Source organism: Paramormyrops kingsleyae, chromosome 5, assembly GCF_048594095.1.
Source record: "Paramormyrops kingsleyae isolate MSU_618 chromosome 5, PKINGS_0.4, whole genome shotgun sequence".
NCBI lineage: Eukaryota > Metazoa > Chordata > Actinopteri > Osteoglossiformes > Mormyridae > Paramormyrops > Paramormyrops kingsleyae.
In genome coordinates, this window is record NC_132801.1 from 2,697,320 (window position 1) to 2,723,330 (window position 26,011).

General features: G+C 48.9%; 1 protein-coding gene and 1 long non-coding RNA gene across 3 annotated transcripts; one reads left to right on the forward strand and one right to left on the reverse strand.

Annotated features, from left to right (window-relative positions):
• Positions 1-17,097: 17,097 nt before the first annotated feature.
• LOC111837653 (C-type lectin domain family 4 member E-like) lies at positions 17,098-21,397 on the reverse strand. The gene is made up of 6 exons (XM_023799893.2): positions 21,279-21,397; positions 20,836-20,937; positions 20,062-20,223; positions 19,636-19,778; positions 19,182-19,288; positions 17,098-17,892 (listed from the first exon to the last, which is right to left on the reverse strand). The coding sequence occupies exons 1-6, from the start codon at positions 21,358-21,360 to the stop codon at positions 17,742-17,744; spliced, it is 747 nt and encodes a 248-aa protein (XP_023655661.1). The 5' UTR covers positions 21,361-21,397; the 3' UTR covers positions 17,098-17,741.
• Positions 21,398-23,894: 2,497 nt separating this feature from the next.
• Positions 23,895-25,678, forward strand: LOC111837642 (uncharacterized). 2 transcript variants are annotated; one of them, XR_002836698.2, is made up of 3 exons: positions 23,895-24,193; positions 24,319-24,401; positions 24,572-25,678. It is a non-coding gene; the product is annotated as an uncharacterized lncRNA (long non-coding RNA). The 2 variants fall into 2 exon arrangements; XR_011991856.1 differs by having other exon boundaries at positions 24,930-25,678.
• The last annotated feature ends 333 nt before the right edge of the window (positions 25,679-26,011 follow it).

The window sequence follows — 26,011 nt, forward strand, 5'->3', positions numbered from 1 at the left end:
TTGGGATTTACCGTGGTGGACGAGAGGGTAGCCTCCCTTCGCCTTCGAGTGGGGGGACGAGTCCTGACTGTTGTTTGCGCTTATGTACAAACGGCAGTTCAGAATACCCACCCTTTTTGGAGTCCTTGGAAGGGGTATTGGAGAGCACTCCTCCACGGGGACTGACTCTCTTGTTCTGCTGGGGGACTTCAATGCTCACGTGGGCAATGACAGTGAGACCTGGAGGGGCGTGATTGGGAGGAACACCCCCACCGATCTGAACCCGAGTGGTGTTTTGTTGTTGAACTTCGGTGCTCGTCACAGATTGTCCATAATGAACACCATGTTCAAGCATAAGGGTGTCCATATGTGCACTTAGCACCAGGTCACCCTAGGCCGCAGTTCGATGATCAACTTTGTGGTCGTGTCATCGGACTTGCGGCCGCATGTATTGGACACTCGGGTGAGGAGAGGGGCGGAGCTGTCAACCGATCACTACCTGGTGGTGGGTTGGCTTCGCTGGTGGGGGAGGAAGTCGGTCAGACCTGGCAGATCCAAGCGTATAGTGCGGGTCTGCTGGGAACGTCTGGCGGAATCCCCTGTCAGAGGGAGTTTCAACTCCTACCTCCGGCAGAACTTCGCCCATGTCCCGGGGGAGGACATGTAGTCCAAATGGGCCATGTTCCGTGCCTCCATTGTGGAGACGGCTAACCGGAGCTGTGGCCATAAGGTGGTCGGTGCTTGTCACGGCGGCAATCCCCGAACCCGTTGGTGGACACCGGCGGTGAGGGATGCCGTCAAGCTGAAGAAGGAGTCCTATCGGGCCTTTTTGGCCTGTGGGACTCTGGAAGCAGCTTATGAGTACCGGCGGGCCAAGCGGAATGCGGCTTCGGCGGTCGCTGAGGCAAAAACTCGGGTATGGGAGGAGTTTGGCGAGGCCATGGAGAACGACTTCCGGACGGCTTCAAGGAGATTCTGGTCCACCATCCGGCGTCTCAGGGCAGGAAAGCGGTGCAGCATCAACACGGTTTATGGTGGGGATGGTGCCCTGCTGACCTCAGCTCGGGATGTTGTGGGTCGGTGGAAGGTGTACTTCGAAGACCTCCTCAATCCCAACGACACGCCTTCCAATGAGGAAGCAGAGTCTGGGGACTTGGGGGTGGACTCGACTATCTCTGGGGCAGAAGTCGCTGAGGTGGTTAAAAAGCTCGTCGGTGGCTGGGCCCCGGGTGTGGATGAGATCCACCTGGAGTTCCTTAAGGCTCTGGATGTTGCAGGGCTGTCCTGGTTGACACGCATCTGCGGCATCGCGTGGACATCGGGGGGCGGTGCCTCTGGATTGGCAGACCGGGGTGATGCTTCCCATCTTTAAGAAGGGGGACTGGAGGGTGTGTTCCAACTATAGGGGGATCACACTCCTCAGCTTCCCTGGTAAGGTCTATTCGGGGGTGCTGGAGAGGAGGGTCCGTCGGATAGTCGAACCTTGGATTCAGGAGGAGCAGTGTGGTTTTCGCCCTGGCCGTGGAACAGTGGACCAGCTCTATATTCTCGGCAGGGTCCTGGAGGGTGCGTGGGAGTTTGCCCAACCAGTCTACATGTGCTTTGTCCCTCGGGGAGTCCTGTGGGGAGTGCTCCGGGAGTATGTGGTGCCGGGCTGCCTTATAAGGGCTGTTCGGTCCCTGTACAACCGGTGTCAGAGCTTGGTCCGCATTTTCGGCAGTAAGTCGGACTCGTTCCCGATGAGGGTTGGACTCCGCCAGGGCTGCCCTTTATCACCAATTCTGTTCATAAACTTTATGGATAAAATAGGGGAAGAGAGCCCTAGGCTCTCTTGTGTGTGTGTGTGTGTGTGTGTGTGTGTGCGCGCATGTCTGTGTGTGTGTGCATTCTAAGTGTATGTGTGTTGATATGAAAGTGTGTGTATGTGTGTGTGTGTGCATATGTACGTGTATGTGTGTGTGTGTACGCATACGTGTATGTGTGTGTGTATGCATACGTGTATATCTGTGTGTACGCATATGTGTATGTGTGTATGTTTGTGTGTTGTGAGTGTATGTATGAGTGTGCAGGTTAACATGGAATGATTCCCAGTGTGTGTGCGAGGCCACAACAACACCGCCCTGGGGCTCCCAGACGGCCGGGAGAGCCCCGACGGGTCATGGACCCAGCCGCCCCACAGCGGCCAGGTACCCGGGCCCCCGCCACCGGACTGCTGCGCGCCCACCCAAGGAAGGCAGGGAAGGAGGCACCGGGCGCCCCCCACCGGCGAGCATGAGCCAGGAACCCCACGGCCCCCCCCCGGGAGGCCGGCCACGCTGGCACGGACAGAGCCCGGACCCCGGACCACCCGCACACCCCGCGGGGGCCCCGCCAGCCCCGGGGAGACCCGCCCCCCCCCAAGACCCCCACCCGGGGGACCAGGGGGACGCCCCGAGAGCCACCAAGCACACCCGCCCCTGACCCGCCCTCCCCCAAGCCCAGATCCCAACCCTCCCTCCCCAGCCCCCGCACCCTCCCTCCCCCAAGTCCCCTCACTGCCGCCCCCACACCGCCCCATCATCCATGTGCTCCCCGTACCAGGACAAACCTGCAGACACACAGATCCATGCATGCATACACACACTCAGACACACACTCCCAGTCACACCTGCTCGTCTTTGAGGTCCGGCCGCAGATGCCCTGGACTTGCCCAGTGGACGGCCCAGAGTATGTTCCCCACCCCCCCAGATCGCAGGCGAGCGGGCACCCCGCCGGAGACCGACAGCACCCCCCCAGATGCAGCCGACCCCCCCCGAGCCCACCCGCCGGCGCCCGCCGCCCCCGCCACACACTCACCAGATACACACACAGACATGCACGTCGACACGCACACACTCACCAGATACACGCACAGACACGCACGCCCACAAGCACACACTCACCAGATACACACACAGACACGCACACCCACACACTCACCAGATACACACACAGACACGCACACCCACACACTCACCAGATACACACACAGACACGCACGCCCACATACACACACTCACCAGATACACACACAGACACGCACACCCACACACTCACCAGATACACACACAGACACGCACGCCCACACACACACACTCACCAGATACACACACAGACACGCACGCACACACTCACCAGATACACGCACAGACACGCACGCCCACACGCACACACTCACCAGATACACACACAGACACGCACGCCCACACGCACACCCTCACCAGATACACGCACAGACACGCACGCCCACACGCACACACTCACCAGATACACACACAGACACGCACGCCCACACGCACACACTCACCAGATACACGCACAGACACACACGCCCACAAGCACCCCCCCACCAGATACACACACAGACACGCACGTCCACACGCACACACTCACCAGATACACCCACAGACACGCACGCCCACATGCACACACTCACCAGATACACACACAGAGACGCACGCCCACACGCACACACTCACCAGATACACACACAGACACGCACGCACACACTCACCAGATACACACACAGACACGCACGTCGACACGCACACACTCACCAGATACACGCACAGACACGCACGCCCACAAGCACCCCCTCACCAGATACACACACAGACACGCACGCCCACACGCACACACTCACCAGATACACACATAGACACGCACGCCCACACACACCAGATACACACACAGACACGCACGCCCACAAGCACCCCCTCACCAGATACACACACAGACACGCACGCCCACACTCACCAGATACACGCACAGACACGCACGCCCACACGCAGACACTCACCAGATACACACACAGACACGCACGCCCACACGCACACACTCACCAAATACACGCACAGACACGCACGCCCACACACACCAGATACACACACAGACACGCACGTCCACACGCACACACTCACCAGATACACACACAGACACACACGCACACACTCACCAGATACACACACAGACACGCACGTCCACACGCACACACTCACCAGATACACACACAGACACACACGCACACACTCACCAGATACACACACAGACACGCACGTCCACACGCACACACTCACCAGAAACACACACAGACACGCACGCCCACACGCACACACTCACCATATACACACACAGAGACGCACGTCCACACGCACACACTCACCAGATACACACACAGACACGCACGCACACACTCACCAGATACACACACAGACACGCACGCCCACACGCACACACTCACCAGATACACACACAGACACGCACGTCCACACGCAGACACTCACCAGATACACACACAGACACGCACGCCCACACGCACACACTCACCAGATACACACACAGACACGCACGTCCACACGCACACACTCACCAGATACACACACAGACACGCACGTCCACACGCACACACTCACCAGATACACACACAGACACGCACGCCCACACGCACACACTCACCAGATACACACACAGACACGCACGCACACACACTCACCAGATACACGCACAGACACGCACGCCCACACGCACACACTCACCAGATACACACACAGACACGCACGCCCACACGCACACCCTCACCAGATACACGCACAGACACGCACGCCCACACGCACACACTCACCAGATACACGCACAGACACGCACGCCCACACGCACACACTCACCAGATACACGCACAGACACACATGCCCACAAGCACCCCCCCACCAGATACACACACAGACACGCACGCACACACTCACCAGATACACATACAGACACGCACGTCGACACGCACACACTCACCAGATACACGCACAGACACGCACGCCCACAAGCACCCCCTCACCAGATACACACACAGACACGCACGCCCACACGCACACACTCACCAGATACACACATAGACACGCACGCCCACACACACCAGATACACACACAGACACGCACGCCCACAAGCACCCCCTCACCAGATACACACACAGACACGCACGCACACACTCACCAGATACACGCACAGACACGCACGCCCACACGCAGACACTCACCAGATACACACACAGAGACGCACGTCCACACGCACACACTCACCAGATACACACACAGACAAGCACAGCCACACGCACACACTCACCAGATACAGACATAGACACGCACGCCCACACACACCAGATACACACACAGACACGCACGCCCACACGCACACACTCACCAGATACACACACAGACACGCACGCCCACACGCACACACTCACCAGATACACACACAGACACGCACGTCCACACGCACACACTCACCAGATACACACACAGACACGCACGTCCACACGCACACACTCACCAGATACACACACAGACACGCACGTCCACACGCACACACTCACCAGATACACGCACAGACACGCACGCCCACAAGCACCCCCTCACCAGATACACACACAGACACGCACGCCCACACGCACACACTCACCAGATACACACATAGACACGCACGCCCACACACACCAGATACACACACAGACACGCATGCCCACAAGCACCCCCTCACCAGATACACACACAGACACGCACGCCCACACTCACCAGATACACGCACAGACACGCACGCCCACACGCAGACACTCACCAGATACACACACAGACACGCACGTCCACACGCACACACTCACCAGATACACACACAGACACGCACGCCCACACGCACACACTCACCAGATACACGCACAGACACGCACGTCCACACGCACACACTCACCAGATACACACACAGACACGCACGTCCACACGCACACACTCACCAGATACACACACAGACACGCACGTCCACACGCACACACTCACCAGATACACACACAGACACGCACGCCCACACACTCACCAGATACACGCACAGACACGCACGTCCACACGCACACACTCACCAGATACACACACAGACACGCACGTCCACACGCACACACTCACCAGATACACGCACAGACACGCACGCCCACACGCACACACTCACCAGATACACGCACAGACACGCACGCCCACACGCACACACTCACCAGATACACACACAGACATGTACGCCCAGAGCTGCGGTCCTCCCCCCCCCAGCCCCCACAGGCCCTCAATGTCTAAAGTGGAGTTAAAATAGAGGGGAAGGGAGTCGCGCTGTCCAGCTGTGGGCTGCCACAGCAGCCGACCCAGGACCTGCACAGCTCCCCCCACCCTCCAATGCCCTATGTGAAAGAGTGGTGTGACATGGATGTATGTCTGAAGTGCAATTAAAATAATACAGAGGGGGGTGTGTGGCTAGTCACCCCCCCGCCCCCCCTTCCCTCTGTGTGATGCAGTGTGGTGTTGTGGGTGTGGTGTGTTACGTCTGTGTGTGTGTGTGTCCAGTCCATCTCTCCATCAGATCCCATTCCATCAAGTTGCTGATTCCGGTTCCGCATTTTCCATCTCTCTACACAAGCCGTGCCAAAACTGGATCTACTGGTTATCATCGCTTCATTCCCGTTTCCCGCCTCTACAGCCCCGGATTATAAAAGACGCCTGCACACCCCATCTCCCAGCTCTTGCTCATAATTTGTATTTGCTTTGCCTTTTGCTATTGTATTTTTGGATTTACTGTTACGACCCGTTTTGGCTTTCGACTTTCGCGCTTTTGGTTTTCGATTTGATTTTGGTTGCTCGGCTTGGATTGATTTACCCGTGTTTTGACTATTGCCTGATTATCGACTATTCTTAGGATTTCGGATTGGTTTTGGTTGCTTGTGTTATATATATATATGTTCTTTTTTTTGTATGTGTGTGTGTATGGGGATAAAGGTTGTAGGGAGTGACTGCCATTTGTTTTCTGCGTGTACGGCGTTTTTGTCCCTGTTTTGTGATTAGCGAGGGTTAGGATAGCGTTTGTCTTTTGTTTCACTTTTTGTTTTTGGTTAGGGAAGTTCGTCGGTACGCGGTTAGTTAATTCACTGGATTTTGTTTATTGTTTTGGCCGGTGTCACTCCTGAAGTTCACCTTTTCCCCCTGAAATACACAGTGTTATCATCTTCATCGCCTTGGGTGTTGATTATTCCCTCACCTCCTTCTCCTCTACCTCCCGACTCCCTGTTCCCCTTTTCCCGAACCATATCGCTGTTTACGCCCCGTCCCTAGACCGGGACGTAACAGGTGTCTAAAGTGGAATTAATAGAGATGGGGGGTGACTAGCTGATCACCCCCCAGTACCTATATGGAGTGTGGTGTAGGTGGGTGTGGGCTGTAGGGGGCTGTGGGGGAATAGGTGGTAATGCAACAGGGCAGCGGGCATCCAGCACGACGCGCCCGGATGCGCGGCGCCAACGCCCACAGAATTTCTAGGCTCAGCCAGGGCGTTGAGGGTGTCCGGTTTGGTGACCTCAGGATTAGGTCTCTGCTTTTTGCAGATGATGTGGTTCTGTTGGCCTCATCAGACCGTGACCTTCGGCTCTCACTGGAACAGTTCGCAGCCGAGTGTGAAGCGGCTGGAATGAAAATCAGCACCTCCAAATCCGAGACCATGGTCCTCAGCCGGAAAAGGGTGGAGTGCTCTCTCCAAGTCGGGGAGGAGGTCCTTCCTCAAGTGGAGGAGTTTAAGCATCTCAGGGTCTTATTCACGAGTGAGGGAAGGATGGAGCGGGAGATCGACAGGCGGATCGGTGCGGCGTCAGCAGTGATGCGGGCACTGCATCGGTCTGTCGTGGTGAAGAAGGAGCTGAGCCAAAAGGCAAAGCTCTCGATTTACAAGACGATCTACGTTCCTACCCTCACCTATGGTCACGAGCTGTGGGTAGTGACCGAAAGAACGAGGTCGCGAGTGCAAGCGGCCGAAATGAATTTTCTCCGCAGGGTGGCTGGGCTCTCCCTTAGAGATAGGGTGAGGAGCTCGGTCATTCGGGAGGGACTCAGAGTAGAGCCGCTGCTCCTCCGCATTGAGAGGAGCCAGATGAGGTGGCTCGGGCATCTGCTTAGGATGCCTCCTGGACACCTCCCTGGTGAGGTGTTCCGGGCATGTCCCACCGGGAGGAGGCCCCAGGGAAGACCCAGGACACGCTGGAGGGACTATGTCTCTCGGCTGGCCTGGGAACGCCTCGGGATTCCCCCAGAGAAGCTGGAGGAAGTGGCCGGGGAGCGGGCAGTCTGGGTTTCCCTGCTGAGATTGCTGCCCCCGCGACCCAACCTCGGATAAGCGGAAGTTAATGGATGGATGGATGGATGGAGGGTCGGTCAATTCCTGAGGTTAAGAGTCTTGCTTAGGTCCCAACTTTGTGATTTGAACCACAACCTTCCAAGCACAGCCATAATGTCCTAACCCACCATATGACTGTGTGTACTTATGCTGATCTTAGCCTTTCTCTCTACATCTCTCTGCAGTTGTGCTCAGGCTGGTCTTACTCTTCCTCTTTCTCAGTGTTTTGCAGCTTCCTTATCTCTCTCTCTCTCTTTCTCTCTCTCTCATCCAGAAATCTCAAGATAGACCTTGAACAAAGTTTGAAATATTAAAATGAAAGTTCCATTTATGAAATTTAGTGACCTTCGTCTGTAAAACATATTTATTAATGTAAACATTTCCAATTACTTGTCTACTTTATTTTTTCTACTTGTTTACTTTCATGTATTTCCTTTGGTAATTTCAGATGGCTAACAATCATGTAAGGACCAAAAATGTTAGAATGGAATTTATATGTTGACCTGATTTTCCATTGAGAAAAAAGACAGATATGCACTAAGGGAGTGCATCTGTAGGGCGATGTGCATGGCACAAGTGTATGTGCATATCTATATTGGGGGATGTGCATGACGCATGTAGAGAGGGATGTGTGTATGTAAGTTGGGGGAAGTGCAGGCGCGTATGTGGGGGAATGTATGGGTATGTATGTTGGGGGATGTGCAGGCACATAGGTGGGGGGATGTGTGTGTATGTTAGAGGGATGTGCAGGGCTGTGTAGAGGCTACACTTTGGGTAGGATGCCAGTCCATCACGGGGCATAAAGTGGGGCTACACCTTGGATGGGATGCCAGTCCATCACAGGGCATAAGGCAGGGCTACACCTTAGGTGGAATGCAAGTCCATCACAGGGCACTGTGAGAGGAAAATTGACCATAAGGTATTTTTTTTATAACTAGCTTTTAGATAAACTGCTTTTGGAATGCATTTTTTTCATATTCTTGCAAGAACGCCTGGGTGACAGATAGCTGACACTTGAATTGAGGTTTGAGCTAAGTGTTGCACTCGTGTTTTAGAACACAGTAAATGCAGACTGGGGGACAAAGGTGTGATCGTCGACACACTTAGCAGAAATGGCAGGAACACCACAAAGACAGAGGCCATGCAAAGTGAAGACCCCCCCACATGTCCCAGGCCTGCAGCATGCTGATCATGTGAAGTGTACATGCTTGCAAGATGAGTGCCCTACCCGAACCCGTATCACCTGGTTCTGAGGAGGGGGTGCGAACTGTCTGTGTACACCAATAAAAGTTATGTTGACCAGAAAGTTCTTTGAGCATTACCACGGAGATGTCATCGAAGTGGTTGTTCCCTGAGCTCAGCAATAAAATGACGTCATACTATAAAGCACTGACTAAGTGTCATGAATTTTTACCACAGCACACATACACTCACACAAACATAAATGCTGTTAAACTCTGTATTTGTCTCAGCTGCTCCTCTCTGCTGCTGATGATCGCCAGGTCGACTCCTGACTGCATACAGGCCTGTCGGCTGTCACTCCAGGTCTTCTCCTAAGTGGAAATGTAGTAACAGCTGCATTTGAATCTCCTCTAACCCAATGGACAGGTGTAACCTGAGGTCCAAAGATACAGCCTTCCTGTGAAGATGGCCGTGACTGCCATTATGTTTGTTCAAAAACCCAGATAAGTCACACACACACACACACACACACGATACACACTGCCTCCCTGGTGAGGTGTTCCGGGCATGTCCCACTGGGAGGAGGCCCTAGGGAAGACCCAGGACACGCTGGAGAGACTATGTCTCCCGGCTGGCCTGGGAAAGCCTCGGGATTCCCCCAGAGGAGCTGGATGAAGTGGCTGGGGAGAGGGAAGTCTGGGTTTCCCTACTGAGACTGCTGCCCCCGCGACCCGACCCAGAAAAGTGGTAGATGAAGGATGAATGGATGGATGGATGGATGGATGGTTGGATAAAAAAGAAACTGTGAAGTGTAACAGGTATTCACATTTTTTTTCATACTTTTAAGAAGCCCCAACTTCAAGTTTATGTTGCACTTTCTGCTGATTAGAATAGCTGCATTGTGGGTTCTTGCTCATTATAAGTTCTGTAGTTCCTGTGCCGTACAGCACACACTGTACCTGGGCATCCATCAGAAGCTCAGCCCAGCCGCACTTATGCCTCGTGGCTCCTAGACAGCTGTATGTCTGTAATGAGCTAATTGTCTGACTTGTACGCCGTTTTGGACAATAGCATCTGTTAAATGAAGTAAATGCAAATGTAAGAGGCCACCCTATATTGCCTTAAATTTTAATATCTTGTTTTACATCATATGTTGATATATTAACACTGTGAAATATAAGGAGCAGAGGAGCATTACATGAGTTTATGTAACAGACACTTTTACCCAAGTAGATGTACAGGTGAGTATGAGAGAGCAGGTCAGCCAGCATCTTTTGACCAATTGCAGTTAAGGTTCTTGCTCAGGGGTCTGGGGGTGTCATACGGCATGTTGGGTTCCGGTCTTTGTTTCCTTTTTTCTTCTTTATTCATCCGCCATTTACAGGATTTCCTGATCGCGGCACCAAGGTATGTTGCTTGAACCCGTCCCAGCGTGCTTTAACCAACGAAATGGGAGTTACTGGTTATCAGAGGAGCCGGATGAGCATTCTGGCTGTGACTGGCACTGTGCCATCGTCCTGCTAGCTGCTGTTAGCATTCTATGTTTCGTGATTGTTTGATTCAGTAATAAGTGTTAATTTAAAATTGTTTCATTTACTAACACTTCCTGATTGCCTGGTTAAATTGCCCGCTAGCTTTGACCACTCTACATCTTATTCTAATAACCTTATGCCGATTTAAAAACTAAACACCTACATTGCCCGTAGCATTCTTGTTTGTCTAAACACCCCAGGTTAGGAGGAGCGTGCCCACCCTGTATTTTGGGTTAGCCGTAGGTTAGCCTTGCTTTGCCCCTTCAGTGTCTCGTTTAGTGCAGATAAGTTGCCTCAGACCCCCACTCTTCACACTGCTGACAGCAGACTGCTCTGCCAGCACCACCTCTAACCACATCATAAAGTATGCAGACCACACCGCCATGATGGGCCTCATAAGCGATGGAGACCAGTCTGCACACACACAGGGGGTGAGCGAGCTGCTGGAGTGGTGCAAGGCCCACAATCTGCTGCTCAGCATCAACAAGATGAAGGAAATGATTGTGGACGTCTGACAAACCCAGGGAGAGCATAAAGGCCAATTAATACTACACTTTGTCATGTCGCTATTGGTCACACTCAGGGTGATGTAATGCTAATTTCATCATCCGCGATTTGCACCAGGCAGCTGCAGATGGCATATGTGTAGTCCCCATTTTTTTGTCCAGCAGGGATCATGTGCATCTGTGCACGTCGACTGCGCATTTGCAAGATAATTAACTAGGTGTTACTGTAGGTGGCAGCACCGACTTTCACAGAGCAAAGGTCAAGCAAGAAATAGTAGAGGAGGAATAGCTGCACGAGGTGCGGAGTTATCCCCATATCTAATGTTTACATTTTTATTATCCTGATTATTTATACTGTCCAGACTGTATTGTGCTGTTTACAGTATTTTGAAAAGCGAAACTATTCCCGCATTTTGAAATCTTTTTAGATAAAACCCGTCTGGGGGGTCTGGCTAATATTGTTGTAAGGATTTCAAAATACCACTGTATGCCGTATTATGCTGATTACAGATTTGAAAATGTCACGTTATGCCATATTACCTTATGAAATTTTACCTGTTTCACTACCCTTCTTGTATTAGTGTTTTTTGCAGTACATTTGCCCTCTGGGGGCGGCATGGCGATGCAGTGGTTAGCACTGTTGCCTCGCACCTCTGGGACCTGGGTTCGAGTCTCCACCTGGGTCACATGTGTGTGGAGTTTGCATGTTCTCCCCGTGTTGTCGTGGGGTTTCCCTTTGGTGTGCATGTGTGAGTGAATGGTGTGTGAGTGTGCCCTACGATGGGCTGGCCCCCCATCCAGGGTTGTTCCCTGCCTCGTGCCCGTTGCTTCCGGGATAGGCTCTGGACCCCCCGCGACCCAGTAGGATAAGCGGGTTGGACAATGGATGGATGGATCTGCCCTCTGCTGGTCTGGTGAAGTATCACTGCTGTATGCAGCACCAACCATGACCAAATGCAGCATGAATACAAGCTTCTAGGCACAGTGTCCCTCAGCAGTAATCAAACTCTCCGCCCTGAAGGTGCGGTGCTATAAGAAGTATAATATTAAGTCAGTGTTTAGGATTGGCTGCTGCAGCCAAGGAGGGATCTATGAATATGCGCTATGAGGAGGGGCGGAGCTTTCCTTCAGGCTCTTGACAGACAGCTCTGTGAGCCAATGCGAGACCCTGCTGGTGGTAATTCAGCCATGATAAACTAAGACCCCGGACCAGTGTTCATAAACCAGCCTGCGAGCTGCATTCCCGCCTTTCAGCACTGTCCTGCTCCACCCACACACTCTCTCCATCTTCCAGGGGTCAAACAGATGCACCGTATGTCTTCCACTGATCGATGCGTTACACTCTAGTTACGATGGGAAGCAGGACACACAGTGCAGCCTTTACAGCCCACATCCTCAAAACAAACCCCTTGGTGAAGCTGGAAAAGGCCCCCTAGGTCCCTCCTCCTCTGCATCTCTTTTTCATCTCTCTCTTCCTTGACCTCTCTCCATCATCTTTCATTTAGCCCACCCCTCCCCTCTTTATCACTTTTATATTCTCTCTCTGTCTCTCTCTCTCACTCCAAGACCCTTTATTACACATAAAACATAGACACACACCTCCTCACCATCACTCTCTCCCTACCCCTCCTTCTATCCTCCCATCCCCACTTTTGCTTAATCTTCTACTCAACACATTTAGTGTTCACCCTCAGATGAGACACTTTCAGATGATTTTATCAAAAACAAAGTGCATTTTCTTTTGAGACGGCAGGGTCAGTCAATCAGCCACAACGATGAGTCAGCATACAGAGATGTGGTTCAGCAGCGGGATGTCTGGTGCTGTGAGAACAACCAGTCACTGAAGGTGGACAAAACTAAAGAGATTATCGTCAGCTTCAGGAAATTCTGCTCCACCCACATCCACATCCACACCCACATCCACATCCACATCCACACACCACTCAGCATCAACGGCTTCACGGTGGCTGTTAAGAACAACAAGTTTCTGGGAGTTCACATCTCACATGACCTCACCTGGACCACCAACACAACCTCCATCACCAAGAAGGCTCAGCAGTCTTCACTTCCTAAGGCTTCTGAAGCGCATTTTCTTTTGAGACAGCAGGTTCAATCAACTGGAGCAACTGGGGTTAGGGTCTTGCTCAGGTCCCAACTTTGTGATTTGAACCACAACCTTCCAGGCACAGCCATAGTGTCCTAACCCACCATATCACTGTCTGTGTACTTATGCTGATCCTGGCCTTTCTCTCTACATCTCTCTGTAATTGTGCTCAGGCTGGTCTTACTCTTTCTCTACAGGAATTGTTCTTCCATCCAGCCATTTGCAGGTTCCTCCTCTCTCTCTCTCTCTGTTGGAGTGACTGCTGGGAGTGGGCGGGGCGTGTGAGAGTGTGCGGTAGCCACATGTAGCTAGTGCGAAAGTTCTGTGTGATCCGTCTAACTTTTGGTTTCGGTTTCTTTTGTATATTCCGGAGATTGGTGAGTTTCTATGTTATGCGCGATTGTCTGTTTATTAATTTCTTATGATGGCGTCCCGCTCAGATGGGTGCGAGACAGGGATCTCCCCTGCGGCACGGGATCAGGTGTGAGACTGATCCCGAGGTGTCTGTGGAGGACGTGTTGTTGGGTGTAGGTGAGCAAGTGGGTTGTGACAATATTGTTTCAGCGTTGCATATGAATAAGGCAGTTGTGGTGTTTTTGAGGGATATGATTTTGGTCGATCGGTTGATTGAGAATGGAGTCATGGTGCGGGGTGGTTATGTTGCGATCGTACCGCTGGTATCGCCATCTGTGAAAATTACGGTTTTGAATGTATCGCCTTTTGTATTGCACGGGAGCTTTCTCGTTTTGGCAGAATCATCGGGGATTTTAGGAAACTTCCTTTAAACTGTAAGTCTCCGGCGCTGAAACATGTGGTGTCTTTTAGGAGGCAAGTGATTATGATTTTGAACGATCCTGCATTAGACGTTTCCTTTTGGGTGCTCCAGGAGGGTGGGTCGTATATGTTATATGCCAGTACGGGTAGTCTAAGATGTTTTGAGTGTGAAGACATTCGCCAGAAGAGGCTGTTTTGTCCCAGTTGAGGCGGTGGGGAGTGGTGGAGAGGGAGTTTAGCTGGCTCAAATGGAACAGGGACCTTCAGGGTTAGAAGCTAGTCATAGAGACTTTAAACATACATGATGGGAGGGATAAGGACAAGCAAGCGGCGATGGCTGAATTTGTGAAGCTACATAAGATAGATGTTCTGTGTTTGCAGGAAACTCATAGCGATAGGGATATTGAGGTGGATTTTTGGTTATGGTGGACGGGTGAGAGTTTTGTGAGCCATGGCACTTGTGTGAGTGCTGGAGTTTCCATTTTATTTTCTGAGAGGGTGAGGTTGAGAAGTGTGAAAATGTAGGAGGTGATGCAGGGCAGATTGCTGCTGGTTGAGGCCACAATTGGGGGGTCTGCTTTTATTTTTGTGATGGAGGTGTAGCCCCGCCTTATGCCCTGTGATGGACTGTCTATAACCAGGACAGGATTGGTAAATTAGACTTGTGGGACAGATCGATTGCAATTTTTTCGAGAGTTGGATGCTGCTCTGCAACGGTATGGTTGTGATGTTTATGTTGTGGTCGGGGGTGACTGGAACTGTACCACGGATTTCACTATAGATAGGACTGGGGAGGAGCCTTCTATGGCGTCTGCAGGGTGGCTTTGCGTTGGGTGGTGAAGGAGCGGGGCTTGATAGATGTGTGGCAGGAGAAGCATGAGGGGGTGGCTTCAATTCACCAGGGTAAAAGTATCAGCTGGCAGGGTTAGTGCTGCTAGGCTAGACAGGATTTATGTGTCAAAGTTTAGACGGAATAAAGTTTTAACGGCACGTATAGCTCTGTGTGCTTTTTCTGATCACCACTTAATTGGTGTTGGCCGTTTTACTTTTGACAAAGACCTTGTATGTATGTTGGGGGATGTGCAGGTACGTAGATGGGGGGATGTGTGTGTCTTCAGTAAGCTGCCTGAATGACTACCGCACTTCACTCTAACCCCCATCGTCATGAAATGCTTTGAGAGACTCATCATGACACAGGTCAAAATCAACCTCCCCCACTCACTGGACCCACTACAATTCGCAAATCGGCCAATCAGGTCGACTGAAGACACCATATCTGCTGCCCTTCACCTCTCCCTATCTCACCTGGTCAAGAGAGACACTTACATTAGAATGCTGTTCATAGACGTTAGTCTTGCATGCAACACCATCATCCCCCCAAAGACTGTACATGAAACCGAGTGAGCTGGTACTGAGCACCTCTCTCTGCAACTGGATAGCAATTGGGCAGTGGTGGCTTAATGGTTAGGGACTTGTGCTTGTAGTTGAAAGATTATAGGTTCAAATCCCCAACCAGCAAGGCACCACTGAGGTACCCTGAGCAAGGTACCGCCCCCAAGCACTGCTCCCCGGGTGCTGAATTAGCTGCCCCCTGCTATGTTACATATGGGTTAAATGCAGAGGGCACGTTTTGTTGTTGTGCACTATGTGCTGTGGTGTGTGAACAATGACAATTAATCACTAAATATAAAAAAATACTGGACTTTCTGTCAGAGAGGCCTGACATTTCCAGCACCATCAGAGCTCCTCAGGGCTGCATTCTCTGTCCACTATTGTTCCCACTGCTGACGCACGACTTCATTGCCAGTTGCCACACACAGCTCTAAGCACATCATCAAGTTTGCAGACGACACGACTGTGGTGGGGCTCATCAGCCACAACGACAAGTCAGTATACAGAGAAGATGTTCTACACCAGGCTGTCTGGTGCAGTGAGAACAACCAGTCACTGAACGTGGCCAAGACTAAAGAGATGATCATCGGCTTCAGGGAATCCTGCTCCACCCACATCCACACACCACTCAGCATCAACGGCTCCACGGTGGCTGTTAAGAACAACAAGTTTCTGGGAGTTCAGATCTCAGATGACCTCACCTGGACCACCAACACAACCTCCATCACCAAGAAGGCTCAGCAGTGTCTTCACTTCCTAAGGTGACTGAAGCGGGCCATGTGATGTGATGATGTGACAGCAGCCATTCTGCTCAACATACAGTAGCTAGGGGGGTAAAGGGGCAGGGGGGAATTCAGCAGTTAGATTGAGTGGATGATTAAGAGGGCAACTTTCACCCCAGACATCAGGGGTCATCGCTGATCTTCCAAAGGAGGTTAATTAAACAGGGGGGGGCAGGTAGGGAGGGCGTGACAATGACAGCATGTGGAATGGCCTCAGGGGGAAGACTTATGCATGACCCTGTATGTATAGTTGAGGGTCAAACTTGGGTTTGAAGGTCCCTTGAGCATTTTTTTCAGGGTTAAGGGCCTTAGTCAAGGATCCAATGCAGATGTAACTATTCTGCTGAGGACTGGACTGGAACCAGGGAACTTCCAATGACAGGAACAGAGACCTAACCTGCTGAGACACATCCCACCCTGTATTATGGGAGATAGATGCGTGGAAGTAGGTACACTGTGTTAATGAGGAAGGACAAAGGAGAACAGCTGGACTTAATGTGACCCAGACTTTGGCACAATATCTCTGACTGTGGTTTTGTCAGGAAAGAGACAGAGGTTATTTAGGTTGTTATTTTATTTTATTTTATTTCATTTATTATGCAATTTACAACCATGTGAGGAACAAAACTGATTAAATGTAGTTTATATATGGACCGGATGTTGCACAGAGAAAAAAAGAGAGCTGTGTACCAAATGCGGGTGGGTGTTTATGTAGGGGTGGGGGGAAACAGAAGGTGTTGGTTGTTGACATGTTGATTGGCTGTAAGCCCCAAGCTTCTGTTACAAAAAAGAAGAAGAGAAACTGGGGGTAAAGTTATAAAAAGTAAAAAATGACTAAGAGTCAACTCATTAATGCTAAGAGGAAGGTCACAGCTCAGCACAGAAATAACCGCTCAGTACAGCAGTAACGTGCAGAAAGGCGTCTCTGAACCTGTGAGCTGTCATATGATAAACTGCATGTAGAAGCAGAAGAGGATGCTACACAATAAGAGGTCGGTGCAGCAGGTAAAGGGTTAAGTGAGTATAAAAAGTTCTAAAAAAATATAAATGACAATGGCAACATATGAATAATATGAATAATCACTCAAACCATGATCTACAATATTAAATTTGAATAAAAAGCATGAGTATTATAGGATATAACGGAAAACATTTAAAAAAAACTTTTCTTCTTGCTGCAGAAGAGCTGAGATTAACCTACTTCTTCTCGACAGCAATGAAAATAAACATTTCACCCTGACTGTCAATCTATAATAACAGTGAGTGATGGAGAGACTCTCAATTTGTGGGTTAACACTTGGTTACGGATTCACAAATCCATTGTATAACATCATCACATGGACGGTCGTTCCACCTCTGAAAAGGAACAGAATTTGCGGTACTGAACTCCACACAGTCTTCTTTTCCCTTGAAGTTATCAGGCTGCTTTGATGCCCAGTACCTAGAGACAGTGCAGTGTTAATGGTTACCTGAGTTTATCATATAAGAAACTTATTTTTCAGTAGGTAACATTATTCATTAGAAGTGTTACTTAGCGTGGGGTGGTGTAGATATTATACTGCTGTACTGTGTACATTGCTGGGAAGCTGACTTTTAAAATGTATTCCATTGCAGATTATGGAATACATGCTCTAAAATGTAATTTGTGACATTACATTAGATTACTCCAAGTTAGCATCGTAATGTACAGTGAATTATTTTCACTCTAATTAATTTTCAAAATTTAACATAAATATAATGCATGTGGAAGAACTAAATGTATATTCATCCCTGGTTACTTTCAAGTTAAAAAGCATTTACTTTATCACATCTGCCTATTTTAACAACATAGTGTCACGATTGGGATCAGGCGAGCCGGAAAGCAGGCGAATGGAGCCGTAAATACGGACAGACGGGGTTTATTAACGACGGGATGGCTGACAGGCACAAACATTGAAACAATACAATGACGGATCTGGGGAAGACTGACTGAGACTCGGACTAAATACAAAAGACAAGCTAAGGCGCCGTCCGACGCCAAGCCTTAGCAGGGGAGCCCGGAGGCGGCCGACACGGAGCCGGAGGCGGGACTGAGGACCGGCACCGAGGAACCAGGGGGGGACCCGGCGGAGACCGCCGCCCCCTAGCCGGAGGACCCGCAGGCAGCCACCTAGCCACAGCCAGGGGCCAAACGGGCGAGCCTATGTCCCCGTCCCTTCCAGGACACCGAAAGGCGAGGTCCTGGGGGGTGTCGGCCTTGTCGGGGCAAGGGCGAGGGAGTCAAGAGGGAGGTCCCTGAGGGTGGAGGCTCAGGCAAAGCAGGGGGCGTGGCGGCAGGCGGTGCAGCCGGAGCCGCGGCCAGGACTGGCAAGCCGGGCTGGACTGGCAGGACAGGCGAGCGGATGAGCGGATGTTTGCATGAGTGTGACAAAGCAGTGCATGTATTCTATATTACACACCACTCCATTTAACCCAAATTTTTTATAGGCCTTATGGCAGCCAGGTTGTAAGTACAAGCTGTCTGTAAGTCAGTCATTCTTCACCCGGGGACTGGCTATACCAGTTAGCACTGTACAGTGTAACAGCTGTGTGCAGAAGGATTTAAAGTACCAAACTATTCAGTTAATTCTTCTCCAGTCAGTCTCGCTGTAAGATTGATGAATGAGATCATTCACTGTCTGTCTGTGTACTTATGCTGATCCTGGCCTTTCTCTCTACGTCTCTCTGTAATTGTGCTCAGGCTGGTCTTACCCTTCATCTACAGGAAATGTTGTTCCATCCACCCATTTCCAGGTTCCTTCTCTCTCTCTCTCACTGAGACCAATCCAGAAATATCCAGACAGACCTTCAAGAAAGATCTGAAGTTTAAGAAATATTACAATTAGTGAAAGTTCCCTTTATGAAAGTTATTTATTTTGAGAAAGTAAAGGTGACCTTGGACTGTAAATGACTGCGATTCTCTGCCTCTGGTTTGTCCTGGTAGCTAATTGGACAGCCAGCGGCAAATCACTTCAAGAGCAGAAGTTATGGACAAATAACAAATGGACCTTCTCCTGGCTTGCAACTGCATTTTCTGTTTTATTACAATGCACGACATTGAAGTGACTAACATTTACATTACACCTTATTATAATATACCACAGATTGTATAGACAACAATGTAGTAACAGTATATATACCGTTTAAATGTATATATATATCTCACCTGCTCCTCTCTGCAGCTGATGATCGCCAGGTCGGCTCCTGACTGCATACAGGCCTGTCGGCTGTCATTCCAGTTCTTCTTCTCAGTGGAAATGTAGTAGCAGCTTGTGCTGAGTCTCCTCCAGCCAGATGGACAGACATGATCTGCGGTCCAGAGACACAGCTTGGTCTTAAAGATGGCTGTGACTGTCAGTATGGGTTTGCTGAGAACCTCAGATAAGTCATAGCATATGTATGTTTACATGCACGCACGCACACAAACACACACGCACACACACACACACGCACACACACATACACACACACACACACACTGAGTTAAGGTTAGACATATTTGTTGTTCTTTTAAGATGTTTAAACACATTACTTTTATTTGTCTCCCCTTCGGTTTAAATTTAGTTATCTAAGGCAAAGAAACTGCACTCACTCTTTTTGTATTCATCAAACTCTCTTTCTGCAGTCTGCAGGCTGTAATTGAGCAGTAGCTGGTCTCTCTCTGCAGTCTGCAGGCTGTAATTCAGCAGTAGCTGGTCTCTCTCTTTTCTCAGGTTGTTGTGCTGTGTCTCTGCCTGGTGAATAACTCTGCTATCTGTCAGGAAAAATAGACCATTTTACTGAAACATTCAAACTGATCAATGGCCTAACTCTCCTAACTGAAACTAGTAAATATAACACAGTAAAAAGATTCACAACAGACAGACAGTGACCTAACTCACCCAGCCGATGGACACTAGCAGTAATATCACAGTATTACCAGACTCACAGTAGACAGACAGTGAACTAACGCATCCAGCTGATGGACACTAGCACTAATATCACAGTACTGACAAACTCACAGTAAACAGACAGTGACCTAATTCACCTACCTGATGGACAGTAGCAGTAATATCACAGTATTACCAGACTCACAGTAGACAGACAGTGAACTAACTCATCCAGCTAACGGACACTAGCAGTAATATCACAGTATTAACAGACTCACAGTAGACAGACAGTGATCTAACTCATCCAGCTAACAGACACTAGCACTAATATCACAGAACTGACAAACTCACAGTAAACAGACTGTGACCTAACTCACCTACCTGACGTACTCTAGCAGTAATATCACAGTATTACCAGACTCACAGCAGACAGACAGTGACCTAACTCACCCAGCTGATGGACACTAGCAGTAATATCACAGTATTAACAGACTCACGGTAAACAACCAGCACTATGAGGGCCGTCAGCAGCAGGAAACACAGCAGCCCCAGACACACTACAGCCGGTCTGTGGTCTCGTCTCCCTGCAGACTCAGATCCTGGGAAACACAAACAGCTACATTGCTGAGGCTCACTGGAAAACACAAGGCATCAGAGACACACTTCCACAGTGATCGATGCCGCTGTGTTTCCTGATAGATGGTGTGTTTCACTTCAGACTGAACATTTTCTTAAGAACCTAGCAGGCATGACTAGCTTACCTTCATACACACTCACTTGGCTTCCACCTTGTTGGTGTCGAATCTAATACTTTTATCATCCATATGGAAGTGAGTTTAGTAACTTTTCTAGTTCTAAAGTGTCTATTTCAGTTTATCTGATTGTATGAAGGTGCATTAAATCATCCCCCTTATTGCTTTATTTGCTTTTATCTCTTTACCTGGACATTGAGTTGTGTTGCTCCTCTTCCTGATCTGGTCAGTAGTGTTGCTCGTGTTTGCATAGATGTTCTCCTTGAACATGGCTGCAGCTCCTGGCTTCCTCACTGTGCTCTCTGTGTCTGTGTTGTATCTACTGAGGTTTTTGTGCTATACGTCATTTTATCGGTTGGCAAAAAAAAGTAACTGTGAAGTGAAACAAACACCCATTTTTTATTCACTGTTGGCAGATGCCACCACTCCATGGTCTCTAATGTTGCACTTTCGGCTGATTAGAATATTTGCATTGTGGATATTTGCATATCTTGCTCATTAGAAGTTCTGTAGTTTCTGTGCCTTACGGCACACACTATATAATAATATAATAATATCTGACCTTTGTTCGCAATTTACCACACTGTAACACCACGACTCTCTGGTAGAGCTTGACAGTCTTTATTCGGGGCAGTCCCCAGGGGAGATCGAAAGACAAGCAGGGTCAAAACCGAAATCAGTCCAACACAAAATACCAAAGCAAGAGGAATAGCCGTAGGAGTAGTTTGGTCGAGTGCAGGGAGGTCGTGGAGCCGGGGAGTCAGTCCGAAGACGTAGATGGGAGACACCGGGAGAGAACACGAGGGAAAATCAGGGCTAGTCAGATCGGAGTGGGACGGAGCAGGCAGTGCGGGAAGTGGGGGCAAGAAGAGTCGGGCGGATCGGAGCTGGAACACAGACAAAGGAGAGAATTGCTCGGAAGTTGCATAATACAATACCTCGCACTGAACGACGGTCGTGCGGGGTTTATATAACGAAGGGAGGTGTGGCTTAGCTAAGGGGGGCGTGGTCGCTCGCTGTCGCTGGTGTGACACACACACTACATTGTCAAATTTAAAATGTTTATTAACAATATAATGTAACAATAACTTATATCTTCAGTCAATTGGAAACTTATACAAAATAACCTGCCATCTAATTTCTCTTTTGTAACTGCAGTTTTCTTCACAGATGATGACATTCAAGTTCACAAAAAAAAAATTGCAGTTTCAAGTTCTTGTTAAAGAGGAATATGAAAAGAGAACTGCTAAAAATATTGCAAAAATACTGTCAAAAATATTAACTATTTACATACATGAATATGGGCAGATGTTTTTTTTTTTTTGTTTCATGTTCTTCTTTAAGAAAATGAGAATGTCCACATTCTCTGTGGAGAGGGCCGCTCTTTGTGATGTCACAATGTCCCCAGCTGATGAGAACACTCGTTCACTTGCCACACTTGTTGCTTGTACAGCAAGATAACGTTTGGCAAGCTTGGACAAATTTGGGTACTGGTTCTCATTATCTTTCCACCATTTCAGTGGATTTGAATCCACAGAAATTACTTTAACCATTTTGTATAGCTGGTCTCGTCTTTTACAACATCAGGCAATGGTTTGGTTTTTGATGATGATGCAGTGGAGGCTGTGCTGAAAAAATCACCAAACAGTTCACTGAGTGCTGTTCTCTTTGTTGGGGGGCTGCCTCCACTGGTTGCTACAGTGACTGTATCCTCAGCAGGGTTTTGGCTGGATCCTTCTCCTGAGGCATGAGATTGAAATAGTCACACACAAAACACTGTTGTTTAAGGTAATAAACAGGCAGAAATTATATTTAAGTGTGACAACAACAAACAGAAAGGATATTGTGATTAGTCCTATTCATGAAATATTATGAATGTGAAATTATGTAAATACAAAAAACAAACTACTTTAACTTAATCACATTAGCCTATTAGCATCACATACCTGTGTGGAATGCTCTTGCAAGATTTTCTCCTCCAGACAATTGAAGATCTCATTCCGAGATATGTCATCCAGGTGGGGTAAAGTTTTAAACCTAGGATCCAAGGCAGTGCTCTCATTCAGGAACTGTTGAAGTCTTGGGTCTGAATACCTCTCTTTAAAATTTGCCTCTATAGCAGATTTAACATCCTTTACAATCGTTGAATCTGTGTCACTGTGTTTCAAAGATGCCAGGATGGTGTGTTGTAGGGGCATGACCATAGACACAGTAGGCTGCTATTCGGAACTCATCAAGGTTGTTTCAGGGGCTTCAGTACCTGACATACATCTTCCAGAACAGTCACATCTTGATCAGAGAGGGTGATAAGGTCTTTAGCATTTTTTTTATGTCTTTTTCTGCAAGTGCAGAATAGATAGCAGCTTGTTGCTCTAAATAGCATGTGATCATGTCATAGCTGGAGTTCCACCTTGTATTGACATCTTGAACCAGCGTGTGAGGAGGAAGCTGAAGCATGTTTTGTTTTGACTTTAAGACGGCTGCTGCAGTGGTGCTTCTGTGGAAAAAAGTGACCACCCTCCTGACTCTGCCCAAAAGACGGGAAATCTGTTTTACTCCCAAACCCTTCTGGGAGGCCAGATTCACAGTGTGGGCAAAACATCCAATGTGTGGAGACAATCCAGCTGCATGTGAGGCATTGACAATGTTCTTTGCATTATCAGTTGTTACAGGAATTGTTGCATTTTGTCTGTTCGTCTGCAGTTGTCATGCTATCTTTTGGCTGTTTGTTGTAGCTGTTAGGTTGACTCGCAGCACTTCAACAAGCGTGTTTTTTTTTTTTTTCACTTGGCAAGGCAAGCTGACGTGACATGGGGGCGTGGCAGCATCGACGATTCCATTTTTTGATTCGATAATCGAGATTGAGCATGAATTTCGATCGATTTTGATTTAAAATCGAAAACGTGACACCCTTAATATGTTGATATATAAGCACTACAAAACATAAGGAGTAGAGCATTACATTAATTTATTTAACAGACTTTTATCCAAGTTGACGTACAGGTGAGCATGAGAGAGCAGGTCAGCCAGCATCTGTGGACCAGTTGGGGTTAAGGGTCTTGCTGAAGGGCCGACAGTGATATGATCATTCTGCCAGTCATAGGTACAGTACATGTCTCTAACCTGCTGATTTGTACCCTGAAGTCCATTCAAATGGAAAATTGTTAGAATCTTCCAAATAGCCATTGTTTCTGTGATAAAAACACAATGCATTTGCTTACATAACAGAATCCAGCTTCTGCTAGTCAGGACTTCCGGCACAAGAAGATGGCAACGATTCGTAACCAGCCCTGGAAATAAAGAACTATGGGGTTAGAATACTTGCCTACACTCCATGTAGATATTTTGTATTACATGTGACACTCTGTGAACAAACAGACTTGACTTGGGGGTCGTCCTTCTGAACTCCCAATACCTGTGAAGCATGTTAAGTACACAGTTATGTTAAGTATTCTGGCTTTTGGGGTGCTGCTTCCTGTAGGACCTGCCAGGCTGCTGCCTCAGACCCCCACTCTTCACACTGCTGCCTCAGACCCCCACTCTTCACACTGCTGCCTCAGACCCCCAATCTTCACACTGCTGACATCAGACTGCTCTGCCAGGACCACCTCTAACCACATCATAAAGTATGCAGACCACACCACCATGATGGGCCTCATAAGCGATGGAGACCAGTCTGCACACACACAGGGGGCAAGCGAGCTGCTGGAGTGGTGCAAGGCCCATAATCTGCTGCTCAGCATCAATAAGAAGAAAGAAATTATCGTGGACTTCTGACAAACCTGGGGGGAGCATAAAGGCCAATTCATACAAAATTTTCCCACCTGTGTTTTTGGTAGTGTTGTAGTCAAGACCACCTAAACCGAGACCAAGACATTGCCGAGACCGGAGGGTATCAAGACCAAGACACTGCCGAGACTTGAGGGTACCAAGACCAAGTCAAAGACCAAGACACACTAATGCGAGACCAAGACCAAGACCGAAAACAGACTAGGGCTAGAATTGACATCACATTACTCAGATCAACTGTAGAGAAAAAAGGCATTGCTGTAAAGTGTCATTACTCGTTAAATCAAATTCATGTTATCTTTTCAATTATATTGTCCATATGTCCATATGTCTCTCATTTTAAATCTCCCAGATTTGTCATAGTTACGAGGCCTGATGGAAAATAATATTCTCAGCAATCCTCTCCTATAACCATTTTATCAGACCTCGTCAAGGGAAAGAGATGGGATGTACCAGAAAGATGTTCATATTAAGTCTCTTATACCAGGGAGAGAGGCCTCGGGTAAGCTATGAATACAGCTATGTAATGATCCTTTGCTTTGAATTGAAGAGAATGAGCCTCCAGATTGACTTGCACCTCCAAGACTCTGTGCTTTCTAATCAATGTAAAATACGTAATTTATTTGAATTATAACTATGCTATAGACTTTGCGGACATTTTCGGACATTTCTTTGCCGAATTCGCTATGATGCGATGTGTATGATGTGTGTGGACTGTGAAGCACTGGCAGTGTCCCTTGAGAAAAGGTATAAAATGTAACGTTTTTAAAATAGATGCATCTGACTGGTTGCATTTGAATTGAGGCGCGTAATAAATAATGATACTGTTCTGTGAGGATGTGCTGTTTTCTCTTTTTTTCCCCATCCCATCGAGACCGCTATGTCCGAGACCAAGACCGAGACCAAATAGAGTCGAGACCAAGACAAGACCAAAACCAATTTGAGTCGAGACCAAGACAGGACTGAGACCACAAAAAATTGGTCTTGAGACCAAGACCTATCCCAGAAGCAACGGGCACGAGGCAGGGAATAACCCAGGATGGGGGGCCAGCCCATTGCAGGGCACACTCGCACACCATTCACTCACACATGGACACCTAAGGGCAATTTAGCAACGCCAACTAGCCTCAGC

Coding starts and splice junctions, on each gene's coding strand:
- LOC111837653 (XM_023799893.2), bottom strand. CDS start 21,360: ATGTTCAAGGAGAACATCTATGCAAACACGAGCAACACTACTGACCAG. Junction 20,938..21,278: donor CAACACAACTCAATGTCCAG/GTAAAGAGATAA, acceptor TGTGTTTCCCAG/GATCTGAGTCTGCAGGGAGA. Junction 20,224..20,835: donor CATAGTGCTGGTTGTTTACC/GTGAGTCTGTTA, acceptor TTTTCCTGACAG/ATAGCAGAGTTATTCACCAG.